The 26,146-nt window shown below is 41.9% G+C and overlaps 1 protein-coding gene across 1 annotated transcript in view; it reads right to left on the bottom strand.

The window, feature by feature from the left end:
* AGBL1 (ATP/GTP binding protein like 1) overlaps window positions 1-26,146 on the bottom strand; it is a 637,395-nt gene that overhangs the window by 273,872 nt on the left and 337,377 nt on the right. Inside the window, exons 20-21 of the mRNA XM_011229612.3 lie at window positions 22,033-22,213; window positions 9,774-9,808 (exon numbers count right to left, since the gene is read on the bottom strand). Coding sequence (XP_011227914.2) covers window positions 9,774-9,808; window positions 22,033-22,213 — 216 coding nt within the window. The remainder of the gene's footprint in view (window positions 1-9,773; window positions 9,809-22,032; window positions 22,214-26,146) is intronic.

The following is a 26,146-nucleotide window of genomic DNA, read 5'->3' on the forward strand; positions in this document are numbered from 1 at the left end:
CCCTAATAATGATATGCAAAGCAAAGCCTAGGACACTGTCAACCAAGTTGCTATTAACCATTTAGAGTCCACTGTTTATCACCATTATTCAGAATCAGGATTGAATGCAGGCTGATGGTTATCACAATGGGAAACTATCTGGGGAAAAAATACTTGGATATTGGGTAACGGAGGAATTTGCTGACAATGATAGAGATTGATAGCTGACCAGATCATCATGGAATATGATGACATCACTACTTACTGACACTTACCTAAAGGAACACCAATTTGCTGTCATTATGCATATATCCACTTATTCATCCATTGATCTATTTTCCATCTCATTTCACAAAGGATTTGAGGTATTTTGAAGAATGCATAATATAACTAAATTCCAAACATAAAAATAAAGGGCCAAGACAATGTCATTTAGAATAGGAGATTGAGGCCAAAAAGAAAAAGCATAGACATAGGCAATCTGAACCACACAGTTAAAATGTTTAACTGAGGGGCGTGTGGGTGGTACAGTGGTTACGCATCTGCCTTCGGCTCAGGGCGCGATCCCGGCGTTATGGGATCAAGCCCCACATCAGGATCCTCCACCATGAGCCTGCTTCTTCCTCTCCCACTCCCCTTGCTTGTGTTCCCTCTCTCGCTGGCTGTCTCTATCTCTGTCAAATAAATAAATAAAATCTTTAAAAAAAATGTTTAACTGAAAATTTGCCCCTGGGTTTCAAGCCAGCTAAAATAAAAATAGAAACATTTTCAGTTACATGATTCGCATAGTCTCTAAAGAGAAAATACACCAAATTATTAGGGGAAGAACATATGACTATAGAACGCTCTGTATGGCAGATGAAACAACATAAGGCTAGTAAATCTCCCTTTCTAACTCTGGCTCGGAAACTAAGCAAAAGTCAGTCCACCGTGAAACCTCCCTCTATTTCCTCTATATGATTACCCTAAAATAAGTCATTTCCCTTTTTCTTATAGCAGTCAATCACTAATCAGCATCTCTCAAGAATCAGATTCTGAGTCATAGACTCTTAACACTGAAAGAGACATTAAAGTTAATCTATTTCAACTCCCCATCCAAAGCCAGAATGCTATACACTATCCCAAAGACATTCCCGCAATGGCTAACCACTGCTTGAAGGCATTTAATAGCAAGCTGCCCAGCACGTTCTCAAGGTAGTCTGCTTTACTGGCACAGCTCTTCTTAATACCAAATTCATCTTTCTATTGACGTTCAACAGTGGGCCATAGTTTTATTGCCTAAAGAACAACAAAATCTAAGCTGAATTTTTATATTTAAATGCCATTAACATGTCTTTAAGTCACCTCAATACAATATCTTAGTATAGATGCTTCCATATTTTAAAGGGACCCACTGGTTATGAGAACAGTCAGGGCAGTATTCCAAACAGTGGGAGGCATACACATAAAAACAAACTGTAAAAAACTTACCATTAACTCTGGCAGAAGTCATTCAGGGCACTACCCCTGCCCTAGATGGAACGTAGATCAGCCTTACTTGCTGACACGAATAGTAATGTACTATCACACTGTTCTACATTTCTTGTGGGCTCGTCACAGTGACATCTGTATCCTTGCTAATGCCTTTTTTGCACTTGGGTCAAACAGGCAAGGTGAAACAGGCTACACCTCAGATCAAGTTAAAGTCTACTTAGATTTATAGCATTGATCCCCATAGCTTCTGAGACTTGGACTCTTGGCAGTGGGGGCTCTTGGGTCCAAAGCATCTTAGAGGAACTATTTATTGCTTTTTTTTATCAGGGTGGTAATAACGTTCATCCACTGCATTCCGTCCAGAGTTTTTTAAACGCTTCTGCACAGATGCTCACTCAACAGCTCATGGCCATGACGACACAATACGAAAAGGTCAAGAAGATCGCACAGAAACAGCTGATGATGGTGACAATCTCTGAGAAGTGGAGATACAAATTTGAGCCTTCTCTGAATTAGTCAATCTCTCACAAGCAAAAGAATGACCAAAACAGAGGCCCAAGAGACTGAATATACAGACGATGGCGAGACCATTTACGACAATAGAACTCTGATCCATATAAGCAGCCCAGAAAGTGAAACCGTAACTTCTGCAGCAATCACCCAAAATGGTCAAAACCGGGTCAACAACGGCCAATGTCTCGCTGTTGCCCCCCTCTCTCATCTAACTAGGAAAGACGAATATTCTCCCCAAACCAATCATATAAGTTTCCCTACTACTGTTTATCCATTTTCCCCGTGCCAACAAACCTCCATCTGCAGTCTTCCCCTTTTCTCACCGTGAGGCTTTCTAACTACCTCACTGCTCTCGAGTCTATGCCAAACATAGGTGATGGTGGCTTATTCCCTTGTGATAGTAAGCTCTGAATAATTAACCTAGTGATTCTGCATTTATGTCCACAAAACACAATACTGCAAGAATCCATTTTAAGTATCATGTTGAGTTCTATTATATGGTATCTATATGCTTAGGAGTTTAATGGCTCGATGGCAAGAGACAGGTCTTATGTTTCCAGTGACAATGGTAAACTGGCTTTGTGGTTGGGATGTGATGAAAAAAACTGATTTGTAGAATTTCCCAACTTCTAGGATGCAAATGCTCTTACCGTGACCAATGTCAAGCAATCATTGGTTTAACATTTAGCTTGGAAAATTCCCGAAGATTTAACAATCAGTTCTAACAAGCCGATATGAGTAGCTTTAGCATATCACTGACATTTCCTTACTTTTTCACCAGGTTTAACATTGTGCCTGACAAAAAGTAAATGTTCAAAATCAAATAGCAAATAGTAGATGTATAGACATAGGTTTAGATAGAGCAATAAGTATAGATATACAGTGGATGGATGGATGCATGGTTGAATGGATGGAGAGATAAACATGTGGTAGATAGATCTTATTTTAGAAAATGGGAACTACCTGTCTACACCACTCACTCAATGTGAATTAGTAGAATGTCAGCTATGTGTCCGTTAGGTGCACGATATAATGTATTAGTGAAGCAAACAAAGATTTTTGCTTTTGAGAAGATTAAATTTTAACAGGAGGACCAATAATAAATAATACATGTAACAAATAAGTAAATTGTATAATATCAGAAAGTGATGAGTAATGGGGGAAAAAGGAAAAGCTGAGCAAATGGAACTGGGAACCCTGAGGGTAAGGAGCTAGGCATTTACAGATTTCAACAGGGTGGTCAAGCAAGGCTGCCATGGGAGGAAAGAGTTGAGTGAGGACTTGAAGGTGTTAATCACCCACTATGTAGATCTCTGCAAAAAGAAGGAGAGCTAATGCAAACCCCTAAGGCAGGAGTGCACCAAGAATTTTTTTTTAAATATATATATATGTATATACATACATATATATATTTTTGAAGGTACTAGAAAGTGACCAAAGCCTAAGCTCATTATTTAAAAAAAAAAGCAATTTCCACAAAGAAAATCCAGGTTTAGATGATTTCAGTGGTGAATTCTATCAAATATTTGAAGAATTAATAATACTAATATTCTCCAACCTATTTTATGAACTAGGAGGAAAAAATATTTTCTATCACATTTCATGAGACTACCATTATACTGTGTACAAAACTTAAAAACAATACAAAAATAAGATTAAAAACAAATATACCTCAGGGGCGCCTGGGTGGCACAGCGGTTAAGCGTCTGCCTTCGGCTCAGGGCGTGATCCCGGCGTTATGGGATCGAGCCCCACATCAGGCTCCTCTGCTAGGAGCCTGCTTCTTCCTCTCTCCCACTCCCCCTGCTTGTGTTCCCTCTCTCGCTGGCTGTCTCTATCTCTGTCAAATAAATAAATAAAATCATAAAAAAAAAACCAAATATACCTCAAAAGCATACATGAAAAAATCTGCAACAAAATATTTTCAAAAGGACTCTAAAAGCACATAAAATGAAAATTAATCGTGAACAAATATGGGTTTATCCTAGGAATGCAGGGTTGGTTTATCATTGAAAAAAAGCAATGTTGCACCAGATGAAGAATTTCAAAAGCATCATACTGAGCAAAAGCAGCAGAGACAGGAGCCCGGATTTTATGGAAGTGCTAGAAATGAGAAACATAATTGATCTGCAGTGGCGGATGGTTACCATGGTGGTTGCCATGGTGCCTGACCCCAGGGAAATGAGATCTATGTGTATGCATGCTTCAGACTTATTAAAACATGTCGCAAAGACAAAAACAACAGATCCCAACCCTCCCTGAATTAACTTCCCTCAAGCAGGGAACAAAAGGCAGGCTTGTCCTCTCTAGCTACTGTGGTCAATTTTCTTGTCCTGGGGCATGTCCCTTTGTTTGCACTGGCAGGAATCCTATTAGCTGAATTTTCTTCAGACAGTTTTGACTGGATAAGACCAACTATGTCAGAGACCTAGGCCCCTAAAGCTTCGATTCTTCACTCACCTTCACTGAAGGGACGGATTATATTTCCCATCAGGTAAGTAGTCACCCCAGGCTCACTCTTGATTTCAGATATCACGATATTCTATTAATGTGGACTTCTAAAAATTCTCTTCAGAAACTTTACTCTTATCCCTAATTGTGGCAATTCTACATAAACATTATTGATGCCTTTATAGGAGTTAATGTTTAGAATCACTGACAATAGCCCCCAGAACATATATATTAGTGATTAGTAACACTTTCCATAGAGATGCACGTACATACCAGTTATTTGTTTCAGAAAAAGAATGGTGACTAAAAAAAAAAACTCTGACTTTCTAGTAAGTCCTCAGGGTCTGTGGAAGAGTTAGAAGCTTCCTACTGGGCTGGGACTCTCATTTCAGGATTTTTATCCCATAGCTCCCCGCTTTGGAAGGTAACCCAGCCTAGGCACTGCTGGGTGATAACGACACAGGTCCCCATGGTAGCATCTTCACTATGACTGGTCACTTTCTGAGGCCATCCAACAGTACTGGCTTTTGTCAGTGTGCCCTTCTCTCTCTGTACCCTGAACTTTTTTTCCCCTGGGTTCTAAGTTTCCCTGAATTACTGCCCTTTCAAGAATATCTTCAGGAAAGGCATAGCATGTCTGTTTCAGGAAAGGGTGCGCCCCTCTCATTGCCCTAAACCTCCCCATGACCTGCTGGATGACATTTCCAGAAGGACACCCTACACCACTCAATCTCTGTACCTTTGCATATGCTGGTTTTTCCTCCTAGAATGTTCTCCCTGCAATCTCTGCCCATAAAATTAAGCCCATTTCCCCAAACCCTAGCCAATACTACCTCCTCCATGAAGCCTTTTTGGTTATTCCCTTCTAAGCAACCAAATGTCACATCTTTCTTTTCTGGAAAAGGAGAGTATGCTACCCCATATACTCTGTGAGACTCCAGCAACATCTGCCACACTACGAAGTTGCTTCATACAAGCCCTGTAGCTCTTCCAGGGGTCGTCAGAGCAAAGGCTGAGGGCTGTCTAAACCAGTTTGAATCCCCGATTCCTTACTTTGTTCCTATGTGACCTTGACAAGTAATTCAACCTCTGTGCACTTAGGTTTCCTAATCTGTGGGAAAAAGATGAAAATAATACCTACTCGTAAGGTGGTGGTTAAGATGATGCAAGACCATGCCGGAGCATGCTCAGTCAAGTGGCACGAGAGAGCAGTCAAGGGCAAAGACTCCAGGAGTGAGTCTGGTTGGGTTCGGATCCCAGCTCTTTCGACTTACTCTCCGTGTGACTTTGGACATGTTACCTAACTACTCTCTGCCCTAATTCCCTTATCCTAGGAGGTAGCAACTACCTTATGGGTTTATATTGGCAGTTCATCTAACACATGCAAAGGTAAGATGTATGGTAACAAGTATGATGAGTTATTATGAGGTCAAGCACTTAAACAACATTACTTGTCATTCATAGTCACAAATGCTTACTGTACGACTCTTAGAAGTTGCCCTGCCCAGATAACTTAGATTCAGGGTTAGGGGAGAGAGAGAGAGTGCAAAAGACAGAGATTAATATCCTTTCCTCTTCTTTCTGATTCAATTTTGTCAGGAGCTATCTCTCAGATGCAAATGTTCTTGCCTATGAAGTTGGACCCAAATCCAGTGGTTTTATTCAGTGCCCGGGGTGTGCTGACAAGTCTGTGTGTCCAAATAGACACTAAGCATTACAAAAGCCCTATGCAGGGCGATGGCCATGGAATGTGGAGTACGGCTTGCTAGTCTTGGTCACCTTTCTGCACAGTCCCATCCACCCTCACAGCTATGGTAGAACTTAAGAGCTTCTAATTCTCACCAGGGTCTTGAATTCATCAATCACTCCTCCCCATCTACCCTGAACCCAACTGATGGATATCACACCTAGTCTCCAGTCTTTGGAAACTTAAGTAGCCAAATGATGAAAGAACAAGACTCCCAGTGCAAACATGTGCTGTTAGGAAATCAGTTCTTAGACGTCTTGAGCTTTTTTCTCTATCCATTTGTTGATGTTATACTTAAAAAAAAAAAAAAAAGTGAGGTGTATATTTTTAGACTTGAAGTCTATTGGCTTTTCCTTTGCTCCTATTTCATTCTTAGTTTTGGTCACTTTTCTATCTTCTGACTCCATTACAGTCCAGCTTGCTTCCAATCTTAAAACTTTAGGGCATTAGCACAAATAAAATTTCTAGTCCCGGTCTATAAAATTTTTTTTCTCCCTTAGGGAAAACAGTAGCCCATTTTGTTTGTATTCCCCAATGATAACACAGGTGTTTCTTTGAAAATATTTTCAAAACATTGCTGTGATTGTTTAACTCGAGGAATCACAAAAGTCTAGGGTTTGGAAGATCATATAGACATGAAGTCCACTTCTCTGGCTCAAGCATGTTCCAATACCTTTCTAATTGGAGAGTAACATGGATATCAACCAATTCAATCTCCTGATTTTTCAGATGGGGAGACCAAGACTCAAAGAGGGGACTTGGGAAATGAAACATGTAGTAAATCATGGTTCTCAATAATGCTGATTCTAACCCACAAGGGGACAACGTACAATGTCTGGATACATTTTGGTTATCATGTCTAGGGGGGTGTTACTGGTATTTGATGGGACAAGGCCAGGGATGCCACTGAACATTCTACAATGCACAGGACAGTCACCACAACCAAGAACTGCTCAGCCCCAAATGATAGCAGTACCAAGTTGGAGAAAGTCTGAGCTACAGAAATCACCCTTGCATCAGTAATCCTTTATGTCTCATGCCAACATATATCCATAATCATTGCATATGAACCTGGTAATCCAAAGTAAACTTGTATTCTGAATCCTTAAAGAAGAGAAGTCTTCTGTGTTCCATTTCCTAGAAGGAAACCTTCCATGGTAATCTCTTTAATGTTTAACAATTAAAATTACAAAGGTCTTCTCTTTGTGCCAATGTTGATCCACTGAGGAAGTATCTCTATCAGGGAGATTTGGGGGAGATAAAGGTTTTAGTTAGGTTATCTTATGGGGTTGACTGTGAACAGCTATACTCAACCCATTCAAGGGTGACTGAGGAGTGCCTTAAGGAAAGCTAGGACCCAAAAATTGGTTTGTTATGGTAACTGGCAATGACTGTTGGTGGTAAAGGACATTCTAAATGAATGATGAAATGGCAATCCAATTTTCAAGTTAACCTGACGGTTGTTTCAATTGTTTCTTTTAGGATATTATTTCACAAAAGCTAAAAGATAAATTGACAAACAAACACATGAATTCCTTTCTTTGGCAACATATCACATAAAAAAACTTACAAGAAACACTGGCACTAGGGCTTCCCATTAGCTGATCTGGGAGAAAAGAAGAAGGAACCTACCAAAATCAAGAGATGCCAGAATTTGAGAAAAATATTTAAAATAAAAGTAGCTATTCCATTTCTATCCTTTCTTCCTATGCTGAGTTGCCCACTCATTTAGCTTAAGTGTGCTATGTATATGGTTAAACTAAAAAGCCCAAGTGAAATTCAACTTCTCAACACTGACTGTAACCAAGGGGTCAAGGCCAGGTCCAATCTCAATTTGGTGAATGGTATTTTCTAAGAACAAGTTCCATAATGCTTTTTTAAAACACTTTAACCTAACAATTCCCCTTTGGGACTCTAACTCTATTAGTTGAAAATATCGGTGGTAAGTGGGGAAAAGTTATACATAAAGAACTCCTTCCTAGAGTTTGCACAAAACAGCCAAAAGCTTAGAAGCAACCTGTCTAACAATATTAAGCAAATTGCAGTGTGATAAATGCAGTGTTGGGGGGGAAATGCGGTTGTTAAAAGCATGGAGGCTTCAGAGAAATTTGGAAATCTCTTATGACATAATGTTAATTAAAAAATGAATAATCCCAAGGGGCGCCTGGGTGGCACAGCAGTTAAGCTTCTGCCTTCAGCTCAGGGCGTGATCCCGGCGTTATGGGTTCGAGCCCCACATCAGGCTCCTCTGCTATGAGCCTGCTTCTTCCTCTCCTACTCCCCCTGCTTGTGTTCCCTCTCTCGCTAGCTGTCTCTCTCTCTGTCAAATAAATAAATAAAATCTTTAAAAAAAAATGAATAATCCCCCCCCAAAATTTTTTAATGAATAATCCACAAATACAGGTACTGATTGATGACAATTCAGTAAAAGATGTGCATATGGTCCAAGTCTAGAGAAAAACATCAAAACCACAAAATCAAGGGTGGACATATGTATACATATTTCTGGGTCATACTGATTTTTTCCTTTGATTTTCCTACATTATGGTTAGAAAAAATATATACTTATACTATATATTATGTATGGTGTGTGTGTGTATGTGTGTGTGTGTGTGTGTGGAGATACATATCTCCAAGACTTCCAAGACTATATATATAGTCAGGTTTGACCCAGAGCACCTTTCTAAAGTCAAGATAGCATTAGGAAGTTAGTAGCAATAAGGAAAACTAGAATAAGCATTTTGGAGTGCATAGATGGAGTAAGCTTGAGAATTTAAATTGGGCTGCGAGGAGGATAAGGTCAGTTGTATTGAAGCTGTAATGAGCATATGTTAGAAAGTCCCTCATAAGGGTAATGCAGTAACTTCACATTCTCCCGCATTAATATTCTGATCACAGAATCAAGAACTTCACCCAGTGAGCTGGCCACAGAGTTTATCTATTAAGCCAAACTCTGATTGTTTAATGTCGTCTGTAACATGCAAGGAAGTAGTCAGTTTCCCTGCCTGTGTTGCACTTCCTGATACGTATAATCAGCCTTCCTCTCTCACACCTGCCCATAAGATGATTTCCCTGACGTTTCCTATCTTGAACCCAGTCCCAACACCTGGGAGTCACCTGAGTTGTTCCCACTTCTCCGTCCCTCACCACCCCGTCCAGCCCTTTACCAGTGCCGGTCGGTTGCATCTCCTCTTGAATGTGTCTGTCTCTCTCACCTGCTTCCCAAACCTCTGCCCTCCTTCCAGCCATGGACCTACAGCAGCCCCCTGACTGGTTTCTGTCCCCACCAGTCCCTTTCAGCACACAGCTGTTAAAAGACAGACAGGATCTCAATATGTCTCTCCTTTATTACACTGATGAACATCTATTGTCTTTGAAAATAAACTCCATCATCCTTAGGTTGGCTCAAAAGGCACTTTTTACCTGCCCACTGCATATTTCTACCACAATTCTCAAAAGCCGAGTCCTGCTGCTGGCAGAACACATTTTCTCAATTACACAGACAGCAGAATATCAGCCTTCTCGTTCTAACCAATTACAATAATTTTAACATAGTCCAATATCACATTCACATTTGCAACGTACTTCACATTTTAATCATATGTAAAACCTCTAAATATTTTTTTTTAATAAACCGTCTTGTACCTGAGTGATTTCTTTTTGTTTTAACCAAATGTTGGACTTTCCAATTATCCATCATGAAGTTCCTCTTTTGATACTTTGCCAAGATCTTTTCGGACGCACATTTTGCCACATAACACCATAACTGCTTGCCCCAGCCTCGTATCACCCCAACATTTCATTAACATGAGGCAACGTGCTGTTACTGAGGAACACAGGATTTCATGTTTCCACTTTAATTAGAATGGTTTAAATTCTAATCCCACCACTGACAAGTTGTCAAGCATTAAGTAATGCCACTTAAGGGGCGCCTGGCTGGCTCACTTGGTGGAAGGTGTGACTCTTGATCTCGGGGTTGTGAGTTTGAGCCCCACGTTGGGTGTAGAGATTACTAAAAAATGAAATCTTAAAAAGAAAAAGAAATGCCACTTAGATTTTCTGCATCTCAGTTTTCACATCAGTAGACGGAGAGTAACAATATATAAGGGAGATGACCGCTGGGCTGATGATGATGAAGGTAAGGATTAGCCAGTATTTTGTGTTAGCAGCTATCCTAAGTGCTTTTTACCCACAAACATGCTGAGGGAGGTACGATCATTAGCCCCATTTTTCTGATTTCTACACTAAAGGTTAAAATAAATAAATAATTTGCCCTAAATACAGTCAGTAAATGATGGAGCTAGTGGCTAGAAATCCTAAAGCCCATGTGAACCCAGTTATCTTGTGCCTTCTGTCTGATTCACACGCTGTTCAGACAAATGACTGTTTATCTCACGGATCCTCTACTGATGGGAAAGAAGGCTGTTTCTCCTTTCTCACCATTAACAAGCGATGGCATCCTTGTGCCTGTATCTTTGTGCACTTCTGGCATTAAATTTCTAGAAGTGGGAATTTTAGGATTGAAGGTTATGAATATTTTTGTTGAATATTGTCTATTTGTGCTCTTAGCTTTCATGATTAAAAATAGAATAACTTTTTTTTTTTGGTAATTGTATACCTTGGGTGCTTCCTGATTCCCTTGGAGATGTCAGCTCCTGGACCCCCCGTGGTGGGCTTTGCCTCCGGTGCCACCAACTCTGCCTGGGCCCTCAGGCTTCCACACCCTCGGGCTGACCAGTTGTGTTCTTAGGAGGACTTCCTTCATTGCTGCTATTATAAAGCCCGGTCACGCAGCCTCCCAGGGTGAGCTCCGGGCCCCTCCCACCATTTCCGGATTTAGTTGAGTGGCTGGGAGAAGAGGCGTGATGATGGAACTTGAACAGGTGAGCTTATCTCTATGGGGACACACTTTAACTAATGGGAAACAGGAAGAGGGGCATGTGTAGCAGGCAGGTAAGTCCTTCTTCCTTCTCAACACCTCCTCCAGGAAATGGTTCTGCATATAGCCTTATCCAGACACATGCCACAAAGCCCAGCAAACCCACCTGACCGCTTTGACCAGCCCAGGAATGCAACACTCAACACCACTTTCCAGGTCACCCCAGGCTCACTCCCCTTACCTCCCACTCCCATTTTCCTTCACACTCAGGTTGTGCTGGTTTTCTGGCTCCCCTGAAATATTAAAGCTTATGCAAGTATTTTATGAGTTATAAACCACTAAGCAAAGGGTATTTTATTACTGTGATTTCTGTTGTGTTTGGGAATACTCGGGGACATATCGACAGACATTCATTCCGTAAAATAATCAAGATTACCATTATTTAAATTTCCTTACTCAGGACCAGTCTAAGAAGGATTCTGAAACATTTCTGATGTTTCTAATTCTGGGTCTGCCTTCAGGGAGGTGTGGTGAACTATAAGCCAGCTCCTTAGGAATACATGGAAGGAACACCTTGCATGTGTCCCTACGGAGAGCATGCAGGAGGAAGGAGTAGAATAGCACACTTGCATGCTCCAGAGTCCTCCAGCATCATGTGCCCCCCCAGTGTGGAATTCCAGGGTGAGACTGAGAAATACGAAATGAGCCAGAAATAACACGAAAGCAAAGTAGGGTGAAAGAAAAATCAAGACTTCCCTGACTCAACCTGCCTTTCAAACAAGGACCTTTGACTTTGCCAGGTGAGTTACCTTTTCCAATTTCACACGCACACAAAAAATAACTTGTGGATAATTGATATTCAACTCAACCAACAGTTAGAAAAGCCCTAAATTATCTCCTTCTGTGTGCTATTACAGCACCCAGTTGTTTTCATATTACTCTCTGCTGTTACTGCTGACTTAATTAACTGCCTTTCTGGCTGGACTATAAACCTGAGAGAGTAGGAAGCTGTCAATTCCACTCTGTCATATTCTTGGCACCTAACATATTGTCTGGATTTTTTTTTAATGTTTATTGAATGATGAATGAAAGAAAGAATGAATGAAGATGAATTGACCACGTGTCTGGCCTTCACCAGGTGTTTTTAGTTTTCTGTAAATATCCCCAGTCGCAAACTTCAGCTTAAAGCAAAGTAGCTACCTAATAAATGTATGTTAACGAATCAATAAAACAGGTATAAGTTTATATAAAAATAGCTAATGGTTCAAAGTATTCTAAAATAGTCTCTTCTCATTTACATTCAGGGAAAACAGGCCTATAAAGAGAATTACAGCTTAGTTTTAAAAAACAGAAGTCTTTGAGGCCACTCCGTTGGAAGGAAGATCTGGTAGAGAATATTGAAAAATCGGCCGGAGGAATGGAGCCATCACCTGTCCTTCACAGTCAAGGAAGGTCTGGGGTCCACTCTGTTTCATTGAGATAATATCCCGTGGGTAACTCTCAGGACCTGGACTCCGCCTCTCTCAGCTCACGTGTTGGGAGATGGTACTCCAAGGGACTCTGTCATGTAGCCAGAACCAAAGAAGCGTATCTCAGGTTTGGCTGGTCCTTTTCCCCTATGAAACAAGCTACATAAAACCCCGGATTAAATTAATCCTTTCTTTGGTTTTATATCCTTTCCTTTAGGGTATTTCGTTGATTGCACTTATAGTGATTGCATGGGGAAAGTGAGATTTACAGAGATAAACCATCTTTTCTTCTTCTTGGTCCTTTGAAGCCAAATTATTTTTAAAGGATCAGAGGTCATTTGAGGCTCATTGGACAATCCCAAGGGCCAGATTCTGTCCTTATTTTTGATACAATGAACCATTTTCTACAATGGGCATTTAAAATTCACAGCTCCCAGGGCATTAGTAATCCCAGGAAAGGCCCCTGCTGGCAATCTTATTAGCATCTCTGCCTCTTGATTTTTATTTAATTCCTTTTAATATTCTACCATAATGCTGACATGCATTATGGAATTGAGGGCTGCCGAATGAGACCATTATTTCACTACATCATTAAACCCACAGTGAGTTAATAAATGGCTCAGAATGTGCTTTGAGATCGTATACAGAGGTTTAAAAGAGAACACCAAGGCAACACTTGTTGAATCACAGTTAATAATATTAGAAAGAAATGGGTATTGACGTGAATGGTTCAAATAGGGGCTCACACTAAAATGCTCCATTAGGTCTGTGTTTCCTGTTTGTATTTACAAAGGAACGAGTGCCATTCTGATGGCCAAACAGGCTTTTGGAAAACAGTCCTTCTCTTTTCAAAGCCCCAGAGTGGAGAAGGTTAGAGCAAAGAAGTGTCGGGGGAATGGTGGGGAGGAAAAACAATACACTCATCTAGCATTAAAATGTTGGCACAGATCAACAGAATGCCTCAAACTGAGGGTCGCTTTCAATTCTCAGGTCCCATTCACACACAGCATCTCATTCTAGCTCACAAAAATCCTGGAAACAATGTCCTTGCCCCAGTAAAAACGGTAGAACTCCCAACTTCCCTTTCCTGAGCCCTAACCCTCTCAGCTCCCTGCTGACCAAGGGAGCTCTACACCAGTGCTTCCCAGACTTTCCTAGGGATATGGGTCACCTGAGGACCTTGTTAAAATGTAGATCTTTTTTTTTTTTTAATGATTTTTTATTATATTATGTTAGTCACCATACAGTACATTCCCGGTTTCCGATGTAAAGTTCGATGCATCATTAGTTGCGTATATCTTAACACCGTCCCTGAGCCTGAGATTCCTCATTTCTAACAAACCCTCCTGGGTCAGAACCACCACCTGTGAACAGCATCGTCCCGAAAAGATGAGTGTCCTACGTAATCACCCAAAATTTATATGTAAGGGACTCCACTACGCACTGAAGGGGCTGCGTCACTGCTCTTGTGCTCCTTGATAAGGAGGCAGACGTCGTCAGCCAGTGACAGACTCTGCCTGATTTTCACAAAGTCAAGCCAAGCACTTCTAGAGCTGAATTAAGAGCAGAAACCGGGAAGCTGCGGAGGGCCTTCCGAAGATCTTGGATTCGGTAAACTAAGGCATGAGTTCTTGATCATTGGGGGGGGGGGGTCAGCCACCCTTTCAAGCAGGTCCAAAAAACCATAGATTCTCTCCCCCAGAAGAAATGTACACATAGGCCAACAATTTTGTATGTAATTATATCTGTTCCTACACTCTTTCGTTTCATAAGCAATTTAAGAAATCTTGACCTGGGGACGTCTCAGGAGCTAGAAAAACAGACAAACAAAAACATTTTTAAACTCTCCTTGGGATATAGATAGTTTTTAAATACAACGCTTGTGGGAGAGCTAAGCCAATAACTTAAAACACAGATGAAACACACACACACACACACACACACACACACACACACACACACACACACACGAGGGCAGAGGGAAGCAGAGAATTTGAGACTTATGACAAAAGCCATGGAAAATTCTCAATAGCCCAAAGGAGATCAGGAGCAAGTGAACAAAAACAGAAACTGCAAAACCTAGCAACCTACCCCATTTCTCAGTGACTGGGCCCTGGGTCATCAGAATCTGAATCTTCAAGGGTGCTCGATAAAATGCAGATTTCTGGGCCATACCCCAGATCACATGGAGACATGGTTCAGAAATCAGCATCATATAAGACCCCTACGTAATTCCTACGCATATTGAAGTTTGAGAAATACTATGCCTCAGATTACATTAATGAAATTAAGAGATTCCCTACCCCCCCTACTCCCATTCAGAACTTAGAAAGAGGCATATTCTAATATATTCTAATATGAGGCAGCCCGTAGGACAAAGAAATGGGTTCCAACAGAACAGTGATCCAAAATATATTCTTGAGTTGTGCTCGCGATTAGAATAGGCTTTTAAATTCAGCAACCTTCGGAGGAATTCAAATCTGTTCCCTGTCCTGACCTCCACTCTTTGTTCCTTCCTTCCCCTTCCGTTATACTCAGGCTCGCAAATTCCCCTTCCCTTTTCTATGGCCTCATATATGAATTGACTATAATATGGGTTAGATTATGTAGGAAGTTTGTAGAATAAGGAGTAGACAGTAGAGGAAATGTCAAGGTAATACACACAGAAATGGCTTTGATATAACTAAATCTATAAATATTGGTATATGGATATGAGTCTCTATAAAAGCCAAAATCTATGGTTCTCAACCCTGACTTCCTATTTAAGTGAATAAAATCACAGAGACCTGATCTTCAATCTCAATGGTTCTAATTAAGAAGGTATGAATAAGATAATTATGGCTAAGGATTGGGGTCTAAGCAACTGTGTTTAAAATAAAAAAGAAAACCACCATTAAATATTCTCACATACAATCAATAAGACCGACAATAAAAGGTATTGAGTGTTTAGTATGAAAATAGTGCTAAATGTTTTATAGGCAGTAGCTCATTCAGTCTTTATAACATTTCCATAAGTAGGAACAGTGAGGAACATCACTTTTACAACCAAAAGTCACAGAGGACAGGTAACTGTCTCAAGGTCATGACTGCTAAATGCTAAAGTTCCCTCCTTGAAACTGTCACAAGTGCCCAAACTAAACAATAAGTTACGCACCCCCTATGAAGCCATCATTCAGAACCACTGGTATGTCTGTAAGACCCTGTATATATGTGCATACCCTGGAAGAGAGGCAGTTCTGGGGTTTAGGATGCTTGGGGAAGACAGGTGTCCTCAAATAAAGACCATGCAAGCCCAAGGAGCTGTTGAGAGCAATCATTTGCTCATAGGCCAAGGACAGAAGTCACCAGGAAGTGAAGTGACCATGGAAAGCACCTAGGAGGCTGATTAATGCAAACTTAAGTTGACGTTTTACTGAAGACTAGCTCCGCTTCCCCCACTTTCCCTGCTGATGGAAGTTACTGCTATACAGGTATTGCATCCCTCCAATTCCTCTTTGTTTACTCTGGAAAGGAAGGAAAGGAAAGGGAAGGGAAGGGAAGGGAAAGGAAGGGAAGGGAAGGGAAGGAAAGGAAAGGAAAAAGGAAAGAGAGGAAAATAAAAGGAAAAGGAAAGAGGAAAATAAAAGGAAAAGGGAAAGGGGAAGGAAAGGGGGAGGGGAGGGGAAAGAAAGAGGAAAAGAAAAAGGAAAGGGTAAGGTCTCACAGCAGGATGAAGGCAGGTGGAGGGATGTGAAGGACAGAACAAAGTCTTCTGACAATTAGCTAATTGGTACTAAAAGCACAATATTTTTTCCCTAGAAAAATATAATCAAAATGGGCCACAAAATGTTCTTTGGGGTTTCAGAACCAAGCCTGGTCACCCTGGTCTATGTGGTCCATAAGTTCCTTAGCTACCCAGCAAAGGCAACCTTTCCCAAGCATGATTTTAGCAGAGACCCTGCCTATTTCTTTGTTCTCATTATGTCTTCCGATTATAAATAAGAAACATGTTGCTTCAGACCTACTTAGTGACAGCCAAAAGCAGAAGCTAGGTCCCCTGTTTCCAAAGCCCAGGGTGACTTTCACCAGTGACATCCTACTAGGCAGAAAGCATGGGGGTCAAAGCCAAGATTCCAGTGCCACACCTGCCTGGGTTCAAATCCTGGTTCTAAAACATACTAGCTGTGTGACATCAAGCAAGTTACTTGGCCTCTTCAAGTATCTTCATTTGGAAAACAAGGATGATGATGATGAGAAAGAACCAACTTTGGAGTATTTTGGCATGGGGTAGCAAAGATAAAGTAATTTAATATATGAAAAAAGCCTAACACACAGTAAGTCCCATAAATGTGTTTGTTATCATTGTTGCTGCTTCAAGATATTATATATTATAATTCCCAAGCAATGCTAATCAGCTTTCATCATACATGGAGTGACCCTCAAATCTGTCTTCCAGGATGTTCCAAGAAAATCTGAAACTTCTATTTTCTTGATCAAGAGGTACAGTAAAATGAAGGGTGACCATAATTTGCTTAGAGATTCACAGCATGACAGTATGAAGACAGAAATAAAAACTTCTTTCTGGGGTGCCTGGGTGGTTCAGTTGGTTGAGTGTTCAACTCTTGGTTTTGGCTTAGGTCATGACCTCAGGACCGAGGGATTGAGCCTTGTGTCAAGCCCCATGTGGGGCTCTGTGCTCTGTGCTCAGTGGGGAGTCTGCTTGAGGATTCTCTCTCTCTCTGTCCCTCTGCCCCTTCCGCCCATCTCTTTCTCTCAAATAAATAAATTTCAAAAAAAAATCCCAAAAAACTTATTTTTGGTTCTTGGGTCTGTATATTCTGTACCTCCTTGCCTGACCCAGTGTACTAGATTGAACAGCGTCCCCCCAAAATCCATGTCCTTCTCAGAACCCCAGGATGTGACCTGATCTGGAAATAGTGTTGTTGCAGGTGTCACTAAGATGAGGTCACACTGGGGTACGGTGGGCCCTACATCCACTATGACTGGTGTCTTTATAAGCAGAGGATGAGGGAAAGATGTCACAAAGGATACGAGTGGAGAAGGCCATGCAATGACAAAGGTAGAGAAAGGAGTGATGCATCTACGACCCAAGAAACACCAGAAGCTAAGAGAAAGGCATGGGACTGTCTCCCCTGGAGCCTTTAGAAAGAACATAGTGTAGCTGGTGCCCTGATTTCAGGCTTCTGGCCTCCAGTGCTGTGAAAGAATCAATTTATGTAGTTTTAAGCCACCAAATTTATGATGATTTGGGATGGCAGCCCCAGGATACTAGTACCCCCAGCCTGCCTTCTTGAGGGAGCAGGAGGGGAGCAGAGGTCCTGCTCTGAGGCCCTGCACTGAGCTTCGGTCTCCAGTGCTGTGTGGGGGTCACTTCCTGAAACAGCTAAGCATGCAGAGTATGAATAAGTGGATACTGGAAGCCCTGAAAGCCAAGTGAGATGACTCTGTTTCCTGTATGAAATTCATCCTTATCAAGTCAGCTTCACTAGCGAAGCACTTAGTGCCCATATCTGTTTCCCAATCCCAGCCTTTTGGAAATACAGGTGTAAACTGGGGACCACTCACCAGAACAGCACCTGTGAGTGGTGACAAAAGCAGAAGTGGGCAAAGGAGGAAGCCGAACCTCAGTACAATTGTGACAGAGGCCCCGGGCCACCCTCCAGGGAGTTTCTGGAGCTGGAACGGCCCTGTGGAGTGTGGGGCTAGGAGGCATGGGGCTGGGGCTAGGAGGCATGGCCTGTGGACCCACCTTTGACCTGCCATTGGATACATAATGCTCACATGAAGGAGCCGTAGCTTTGGTCAAGGCTGCTTCCAAAAGCTACAGACAACTTCTGGTGATGAACCCAGCTGTGAGCAGCTGGGAAAATAAGCACCTTGGTCCTGGATCTAAGCAGGTGCACTGTAGCACCTCCCCCCCTTGCACGAGCGGAAGTCCCTCGGTCAAATCACCATTTGTTATTAGAATGTGGCCATGTGAGAGTCCACTTGGACTAGAATCCATTCAAGGTATATATATTAGGTGATCTCAAATCACACAGATAGTGACAGATCGGAGAGGTCTCCGCATTGCATTCTGACACACTTCCCTCTCTCACCCACACATTTTCCATGACTACCCATTGCAAGGACTCTAAAAATCTCCACCTGAAATTGGCTTCTAACCACATTTGGACCATGCAATTCCTCCTTTTTCTAGTGATTCATGGACAGAGAGGGTAATCATCTGACTCTACATGGAAATCGCCATCCATTTGTTCATTTATCTATCCATTCATCTGTCAATCATCACACAGATTCAACACGTCTACTATGCTAAACACGGTTATTGAGCATTCAAGAAACGAATGAGATTGCAAAAGGCCTTACCTGTCATGATAAGGAGCTGGAATTTCTTAGACACAGTGAAGGATTATGGGCAATACTGTGACTTGAATAGGTTTGGGTCACTGAAAAACCCCTCCATTGGTGATGGAGTGGATGGATTGCTGGAGAGTCCATGGGAGGCATTGTGCAGGTGGGGGATTTATGTATCAGTTGAGATCTTCAGACCCCCCCTGAGTCACCCATCTTCTGTCCTTCCTCTAAGACCCACTCTGCCCCCAAGTCAGCAGCACTGCCAACAAGCATGTGGACAGCCTGGTTAGGTGGGAGTACTCACATTGTCCGAAGCCACAAGCAGCCCCCTGGGGCCCAGTCACATGCCTTTGTATGTGCCAGCACACCAGGTATGTGACCCCAGGTCTCAAATGCTCAGTGTGAAGCACACAGCTATCCACGTAGACTGGATGCCTCTAAAAAAATGAGCTCCAAGAGGATGCATGATTCCATTTTGGCTTTTCCCCTCAGCAGCCTCAATAGCTTTTGGCCCATTCCTAATAGGTAAAGTAAACCTCTCAGTGGGTGGGACTTCCATATTAAATACAAATTATGGATCTAAGTGTATAACCTAGCAGTAGAGACTATATTCCAAAGAAACAAAAGGAAGAGATTTTTTTTTTAAATTAGCCAACCATAGACTGGAAAATAGAAGAGAAAATATCATATTAATGATAATTATTCAAAGGCAATAGCTTATGTTCTTTAATGCAGTTCCAACATAAATGTCACTGTAAGAAATGATATTTCATTTCAATACTAACAAATCAGGTACTTAGTGTGCTGGGGGAGAAATGATTGGAACTACTTTAAAGCCGCGTTAACCAGAGAAACTGCAAAAATATTTATATTCTTATGAAGGAAGGAAGGAATGCCCCTCATGGGTGTATTTAAGTATCCTCCATCTTTTGGATAAATGGTAATGCTAAACAAAAAATGGAAAGATGACCTTAGAATAATAACCTCAGGATTCAATTGGGACTAAGCTTCTCAATGTACAAAAATCATTTGCAATATGTTCAGGATGGAAATTTCTATACTGCTTTATAGCTCATAGACTTCATTACATACCTCAAACAAAAATCACCAAAACACCCAACTCTGGGCTGCCTTCCTTCCCCTGGGGTGCCCCCCCATATGTAAAATTATTCACCATCCTCTTACTGTCTGCAATTCTGCTCAGTGACTCAACAATGTTTGTAAGGACAGAAAAACAAAGGGAAAGAGAAAACCAATCCATTCAGAGAGGTGTTTCATATAGAGAATGGGATTGTTAAGCAAAACCAGGTCTGGCACCATTAGAGCTTTCTCTGGCCAATTCCTCTCCATCCTTTCCTACAAAGACCTCATGCCAAGGCCACGTGGACAATTTCACAGGGCAAACGCTGAGCTGATATGTGAAGCCATCGCGTCTTTCATTCTTTGTCATTTTAACAGCCCCTGTGTGTGTTACATGGAAGATGGGGTTTGGTAGGGGCCTGAACCTATGAGTCATTTAGTTTTCAAACAACTCCAAAGGACTTTGAGTTTCTAGTTGATTTATGGTGAATGGCATTGAAGCTTATCTGACCAGAAGCTGTTAGCCTGAATTGGGGCTTGGAGAAACAAAGTCAATGAGAGTCACCAATCTAATAGATCTGTGAAGGATGCATGCAGTTGTCCTTTAAACAAGCGACTGGCCCCTATCCTTTAAGAGGCACACAGCTAGAGGGATACAAATATATATCCGTCAGGCCTTAGAGTCACAATATCCCAAGCTTATTTTTCCCAATCCTATGGGTTTTGAATGCCAAGAGACCAAACATATCCCTGATGATATCACCTCCAAGTGCACTCCTATCTGCATTCCCTTTTGGCCTTTACAGAACTCTTGTGCAGTGGGGAGGAGAGGAATCCTTATGAACATCAGTATCTGATACACGACACACAGGTTCATAGAGGTATGTGGCTTGCAGCATTGCTGGTAAGTGGAAAAGTGAGGTCTGCTGGTACCTAATTCCATGCCCCTCCCATGATCTCTTCTTATTCTGCATCGACATTCATGTGGGTAAAATGTATTAATTCAGATCTCTTCTTATTCTGCATCGACATTCATGTGGGTAAAATGTATTAATTCAGATCTAATAATTTATTAATTCAATAACAGAACATTTATTTTTAGCAACTGCTTAAACGAGCTGGTTATTTAACAGAATTTAATACGTCAAAGCTGGGGGTTCAGTAGACCTGTGTATCCAAAAACTCTTTGGCCAGGTAGGCAACTGGATAATATTCATCACCTGTCACTGCCTATACTCCGTTTGATAGCTAACGGATTTTCACAAGCACAGGACCATGTAGATGCCAAGTGCTTCCTGGCTGTTCCAGGAGAATATCAAAGCCAGCACAATGAGCTGTAACGCCAGTAAGGTCCAGGTATCCTTGGGGTTGAATGGAAGTCTGTCAGCTCGCCTAACAAATTTAAAAGAATCTATTACCATGGCACTGTCACGGTGTCCCTTATGTATGCTCCTCTAGTAAGGGAGTGGGAAGAACAGCTAGAAGAGCCTGCCACAGCAGCTCTCCAGCTGCTCGTGCAGTTAATATAGCTGTAGAAAGAACATGATTTATACGAGCCTTTCCCTTGACACGAGAGCCTGCGTCCCAGACACACTCGTGTTGGGGAGATGTGTGTCATGTACTCACTTCTGTGCACTCTGGGGACAGCAGGGTAGCAGAGAGCTGCTGATTTAGATAAGCACATAAGATAGAGGCGTACAATACACAGATGTAAAGTACAGTACGTATGCACCAACCTACGGCCTTGATGATGCAAGGGGAACTCGTCGACTGGTGCACAGGTAACAAGAGATCCCCAGGCATAGAACAGGGCCAGGCAGAGGGTCCATCAAAGGTGGGGGTACATGTCTGAGGGAGGCTCCCTGCCACTTGCTGGTAAAGGCAGATGATTGAGAAACCAAACAGGCAGGCACGTACAAATTGCTTGCAGGATCAACACAGACGGGTGTTGCCAGTGAAGACGATCGTTGAGCTCGTTCTGCAAGATCAGGTCGCTGGGCCAGACAACCTGGAGACTTCTTCCACCCCCCCCCCTTACAGTATATTGCTGCTGGACAGAAAGCATGCGTATGCCGGAGCCTCACATACCTGATAGGGTCCCTGGTTGCAACCACAGTAGCTGCTCTCCATCGTGTAGCTTCTGGACACCCCCATTTCTCTCCACACCACCACCCGGGCTGTGGAGGCTCGGGATTTCTCCACGAGGAAGCTGCAGCTGCTCATTGTGAATGCTGGGGCCAGCTTGTCAAGGAGTTTGGGAAGAGTCTGAGATAAAAAAAACAGTGATGAGTTGGGGATGTGCATCATAAAAAAATAGTATCTCAACATTTATTAAGCATCTCAATATATCAAACACTTAATATATACTGCTGCAAATCTTACATCAACCCTAAGAAATGGATACTAGGGGTCTGTTGTTGTTTTTTCGCTCTTAAACGAGGAAAAGCAAGAAAGAAACAGCATTTAAGTCCAATTACAAAGAGGCTGGAATGGGAGCCAAATGCCAACCTGGCCAACTCCAAAGGCCATGATCTTTCAGTTCCATGTTTCGGCATCACTGTGGACCGATGTTGCACGTACATTCAGCCTCATACATTGCTGTGCTAAACTCCATGGAAAGCCACAGATTTCATAGGGACTGAAATTTAGAGAGTAACCCCACCCAAAACCACTCATGGTTTTCTAGGTCTAAGTCAGACTATGACTGTTTACTTATCCCAGATATACAAGTCATTGATAATCACCGAGGGTCGCATATAAAGTTTCCTAAAAGAGTATGACTGCCAAAATGAACTTTCTAGTCTCATCTTGGTTTTTTTTTTTTAAGAATTTTATTTATTCATGACAGAGATAGAGTACATGTGCATGAGAGAGAGAGAGAGAGAACACAAGCCGAGGGAGGGGGAGAGGGAGAGGGAGAAACAGGCTCCCCATGGAGCAGGGAGACAGACAGGGCTCAATCCCAGGACACTGGGATCATGACCCCAGTAGAAGGCAGATGCTTTTTTTTTTTTTAAGATTTTATTTATTTTTTTGAGAGAGAGACAGAGACAGAGGGAGACGTAGACTCCTGCTGAGCAGGAAGCCTGATGTGGGACTCGATCCCAGGACCCCAAGATCATGACCTGATCCGAAACCCAGAGTTGGATGCTTAACTGACCGAGCCACCTAGGCGCCCCCCTCTCTGGGTTCTTCTATCTCACCATTTCCTAGGGAGGAAAAGTTTTATGTGAGGCCACGTAATCTATATTTAGGAAGTATCTGTAGATCCTTCCACGCTCCGACTGACAGAGACGGGCTCCTAGTCACCAGACCACCCCCGTCCAAGGACGATGACTCAGGAGTTTGATAGCACATCAGGTCCTTGGCTTAGTGGAAATAATGGACCTGGATAGTCCCAAACTTCTGTGCCATTAGCAAGAAGGGTTGTCTACATCACTGCTCACAGAATATCCACAAACTAGCACATAATATAAAATTATGCACATTGGATAACAAACAGTGAAACTTCAGGCTTTTGGACAAATTGTGGGGAGAAGGTGGAACAGCAGAATGAGAATCTGAATTAAGAAATTATTTTTAAAGAAATGCAATTTTGTTCATTTCTGGAACACTGAGCAAATCTCTTAATATCGCTGGGTTCTTACTGTCCCCATGCTTAATATAACTTAATTACATTAATATAAAGATTAATACAATTATTAATTATATTATAAATTGCCTATGATATAGGTGTATGTTAACATAATTATTCACATAATTTAGTATGATCTTTATGTTCCCACATAGCTTGCAGACCTACAGCATCATTTGAACAATGCTGTTAATGTCCTCACTTGAGTCTCCACAATTGTCCCCATCATTGATTTCATCTAGCCACCGTTGTCCCTCTCTCCCTGTGATTCCTTCACCCCATTTTTCTCCTTCAAAGTGTTCACCACAATTACAGTAAAATTAATGTTCACGTAATTAGCTGTTTATTTTCTATCTCCTCTGCAGCCCAGAAGTTCCATATGGGCAGGTCTGTGTCTCATTCACAGGAAAATCTTTGCACACAATGATGTGCAGCTCACAGAGGGCACTCCATAATTATTTCCTGAAATAAACAGAATGTGCTAGTCCAGACCCTCAGGGGACTGCTTACACATATATATACACATATTATATATACATATATATACATACTATATATATACACACATATATACACACACATATATGTAACATATATAGTGTATGTGTGTGTATATGTGTATATATATAGCTATATACATGTGTGTGTGCTATATATATAGCAACTAAAGTGATCAAAAATATTGAAAATAGTTTTAATTTATCAACGTTTTACCTTGCTGTAAAAAGCCTAATTTGACATTATTTAAATGCTCTCTCCTTTCTTTCTTAAGTGAACCTGATTTTCTTAGCTCATATAGCCCCTGTGCAAATGACCACATGTTCAATTTCATGGTGTGTATCTTGGAAAGCTCTACGAGCTACGACCCCTTCCCTGGAGCCTGGAGGAGGGGGGATTTACAAGGTGCAGTTGGAGCACCTCTCCTACATGTCCAAAGCTACAGTTTATCCAATCATTAAATAATGGACTCCAAAACTACTACAGCATTGATAATACAGTCCTGATTCCATTTCTCTTTTGATTTCACACAAATTGATCTGTGTCAGAGTGAGAAATGAAGATAGTGATAGCTATAATAGCTGGAGACTGTCTTGTTCTGTTTTGTAAATGAATAAGAAATAGATGAACTCTATATATGAATTGATCCACTGGAGCCTTATCTCAATGCTCCCAGCGATCTCCCATCTCGGATGGAAAAAGACTTAGGACCCTCAACTTTTTCCTTCCCACTTGCTCTGTTCCCTTAAACTTAATCTGGGTTTCCAAAACTTGAAAAATTCTAATAGATACCTTTCCACTGAACACTTACTATGTATTTTACATGCATTAGGTCTTTTAATGATCACAAGGCTTTGAAGTAAGTTCTGTTATTATCTCATAATATAGAGGTCCAACAAGTATCTTTTCAATGGTCACAGAGCTAGTAAGGACAAATCCAGAATGTCAACCCAGATTTCTTTCTTTTTTTTTTTTTAAAGATTTTATTTATTTATTTGACAGAGAGAGAGAGCCAGCGAGAGAGGGAACACAAGCAGGGGGAGTGGGAGAGGAAGAAGCAGGCTCTTAGTGGAGGAGCCTGATGTGGGGCTTGATCCCAGAACTCTGGAATCACGCCCTGAGCCGAAGGCACACACTTAACCACTGTGCTACCCAGGCGCCCCAACCCAGATTTCTAATATAGATCACAGGAGCTTAGCTTAACCACTGCCAAGAACTACTTCTGAAATAGGTATTGCAATCCCATGGGTGTGTAAAGGAATACAAGGAATGAATGACGTCATGTGCACACACAGCATGGCCCAGGAACTGGCATGTAGCAGGGTCTCAACACAGACCCAGCAGGGATTAAAAGACTGGACCTGAAGCGGCCCCAGAATGAGTCTTCTGCCTCCCCGTAGACACTGACTCCCACTTGTCCAGGAGCAGCTGCTTCAAGAGCAACCTCAGCCGATGGGGGAGGGGTGATGTGATCATTAATTCTGGTGTTGAGGCTCACTATAGAAGCCTGAGATGCATTTCAATTCATCTGCTTTCTGCTGACTCTTCTAAGCCCTGTCTGGGTTTCCAAACTCACAGGAACTATAACTCTCAAAGATGTGCTGACTATGAACTCACCAGACAGCTCCTAGCTCAGAGCTCATTTCCAGGGAGAGGCCTTCTGTGGGGCTCTGGTTCCCTGTGGTCAACCCTACAGAACTCAATTGCCTTCTCTTTTCTCCAAATTAAGCATGTGGCAAGGGCACGGTTGAGACTAGGGTTCAAAAGTATGAATTCTGATTCACACTCTGCGGTCTGACTTGGAGCAGGTCCTTTAACTCTGCTAACCCTCATTTCTGTCATCATAGAAGGGGGAGGGGTAAGAATAGTCCCTACCTTGAGTAAAGGGCTAAGGCAATTGGAACCTTCAGTAAATGTGCAATGTTGTTATTGTGCTCTTCATGGTGGAATCTGTTGATGGGTGAACGTTTAGAAGAGAGGGGAGTCACTCTGCTCAAATACTCAAACTTTGAAGATGGAAAAAAGTTTTGAAAACATCTCTTTGCATTGTAGATTTCCTTTCCCTT

The sequence above is a fragment of the Ailuropoda melanoleuca genome, chromosome 9, assembly GCF_002007445.2.
Source record: "Ailuropoda melanoleuca isolate Jingjing chromosome 9, ASM200744v2, whole genome shotgun sequence".
Classification (NCBI taxonomy): Eukaryota; Metazoa; Chordata; class Mammalia; order Carnivora; family Ursidae; genus Ailuropoda; species Ailuropoda melanoleuca.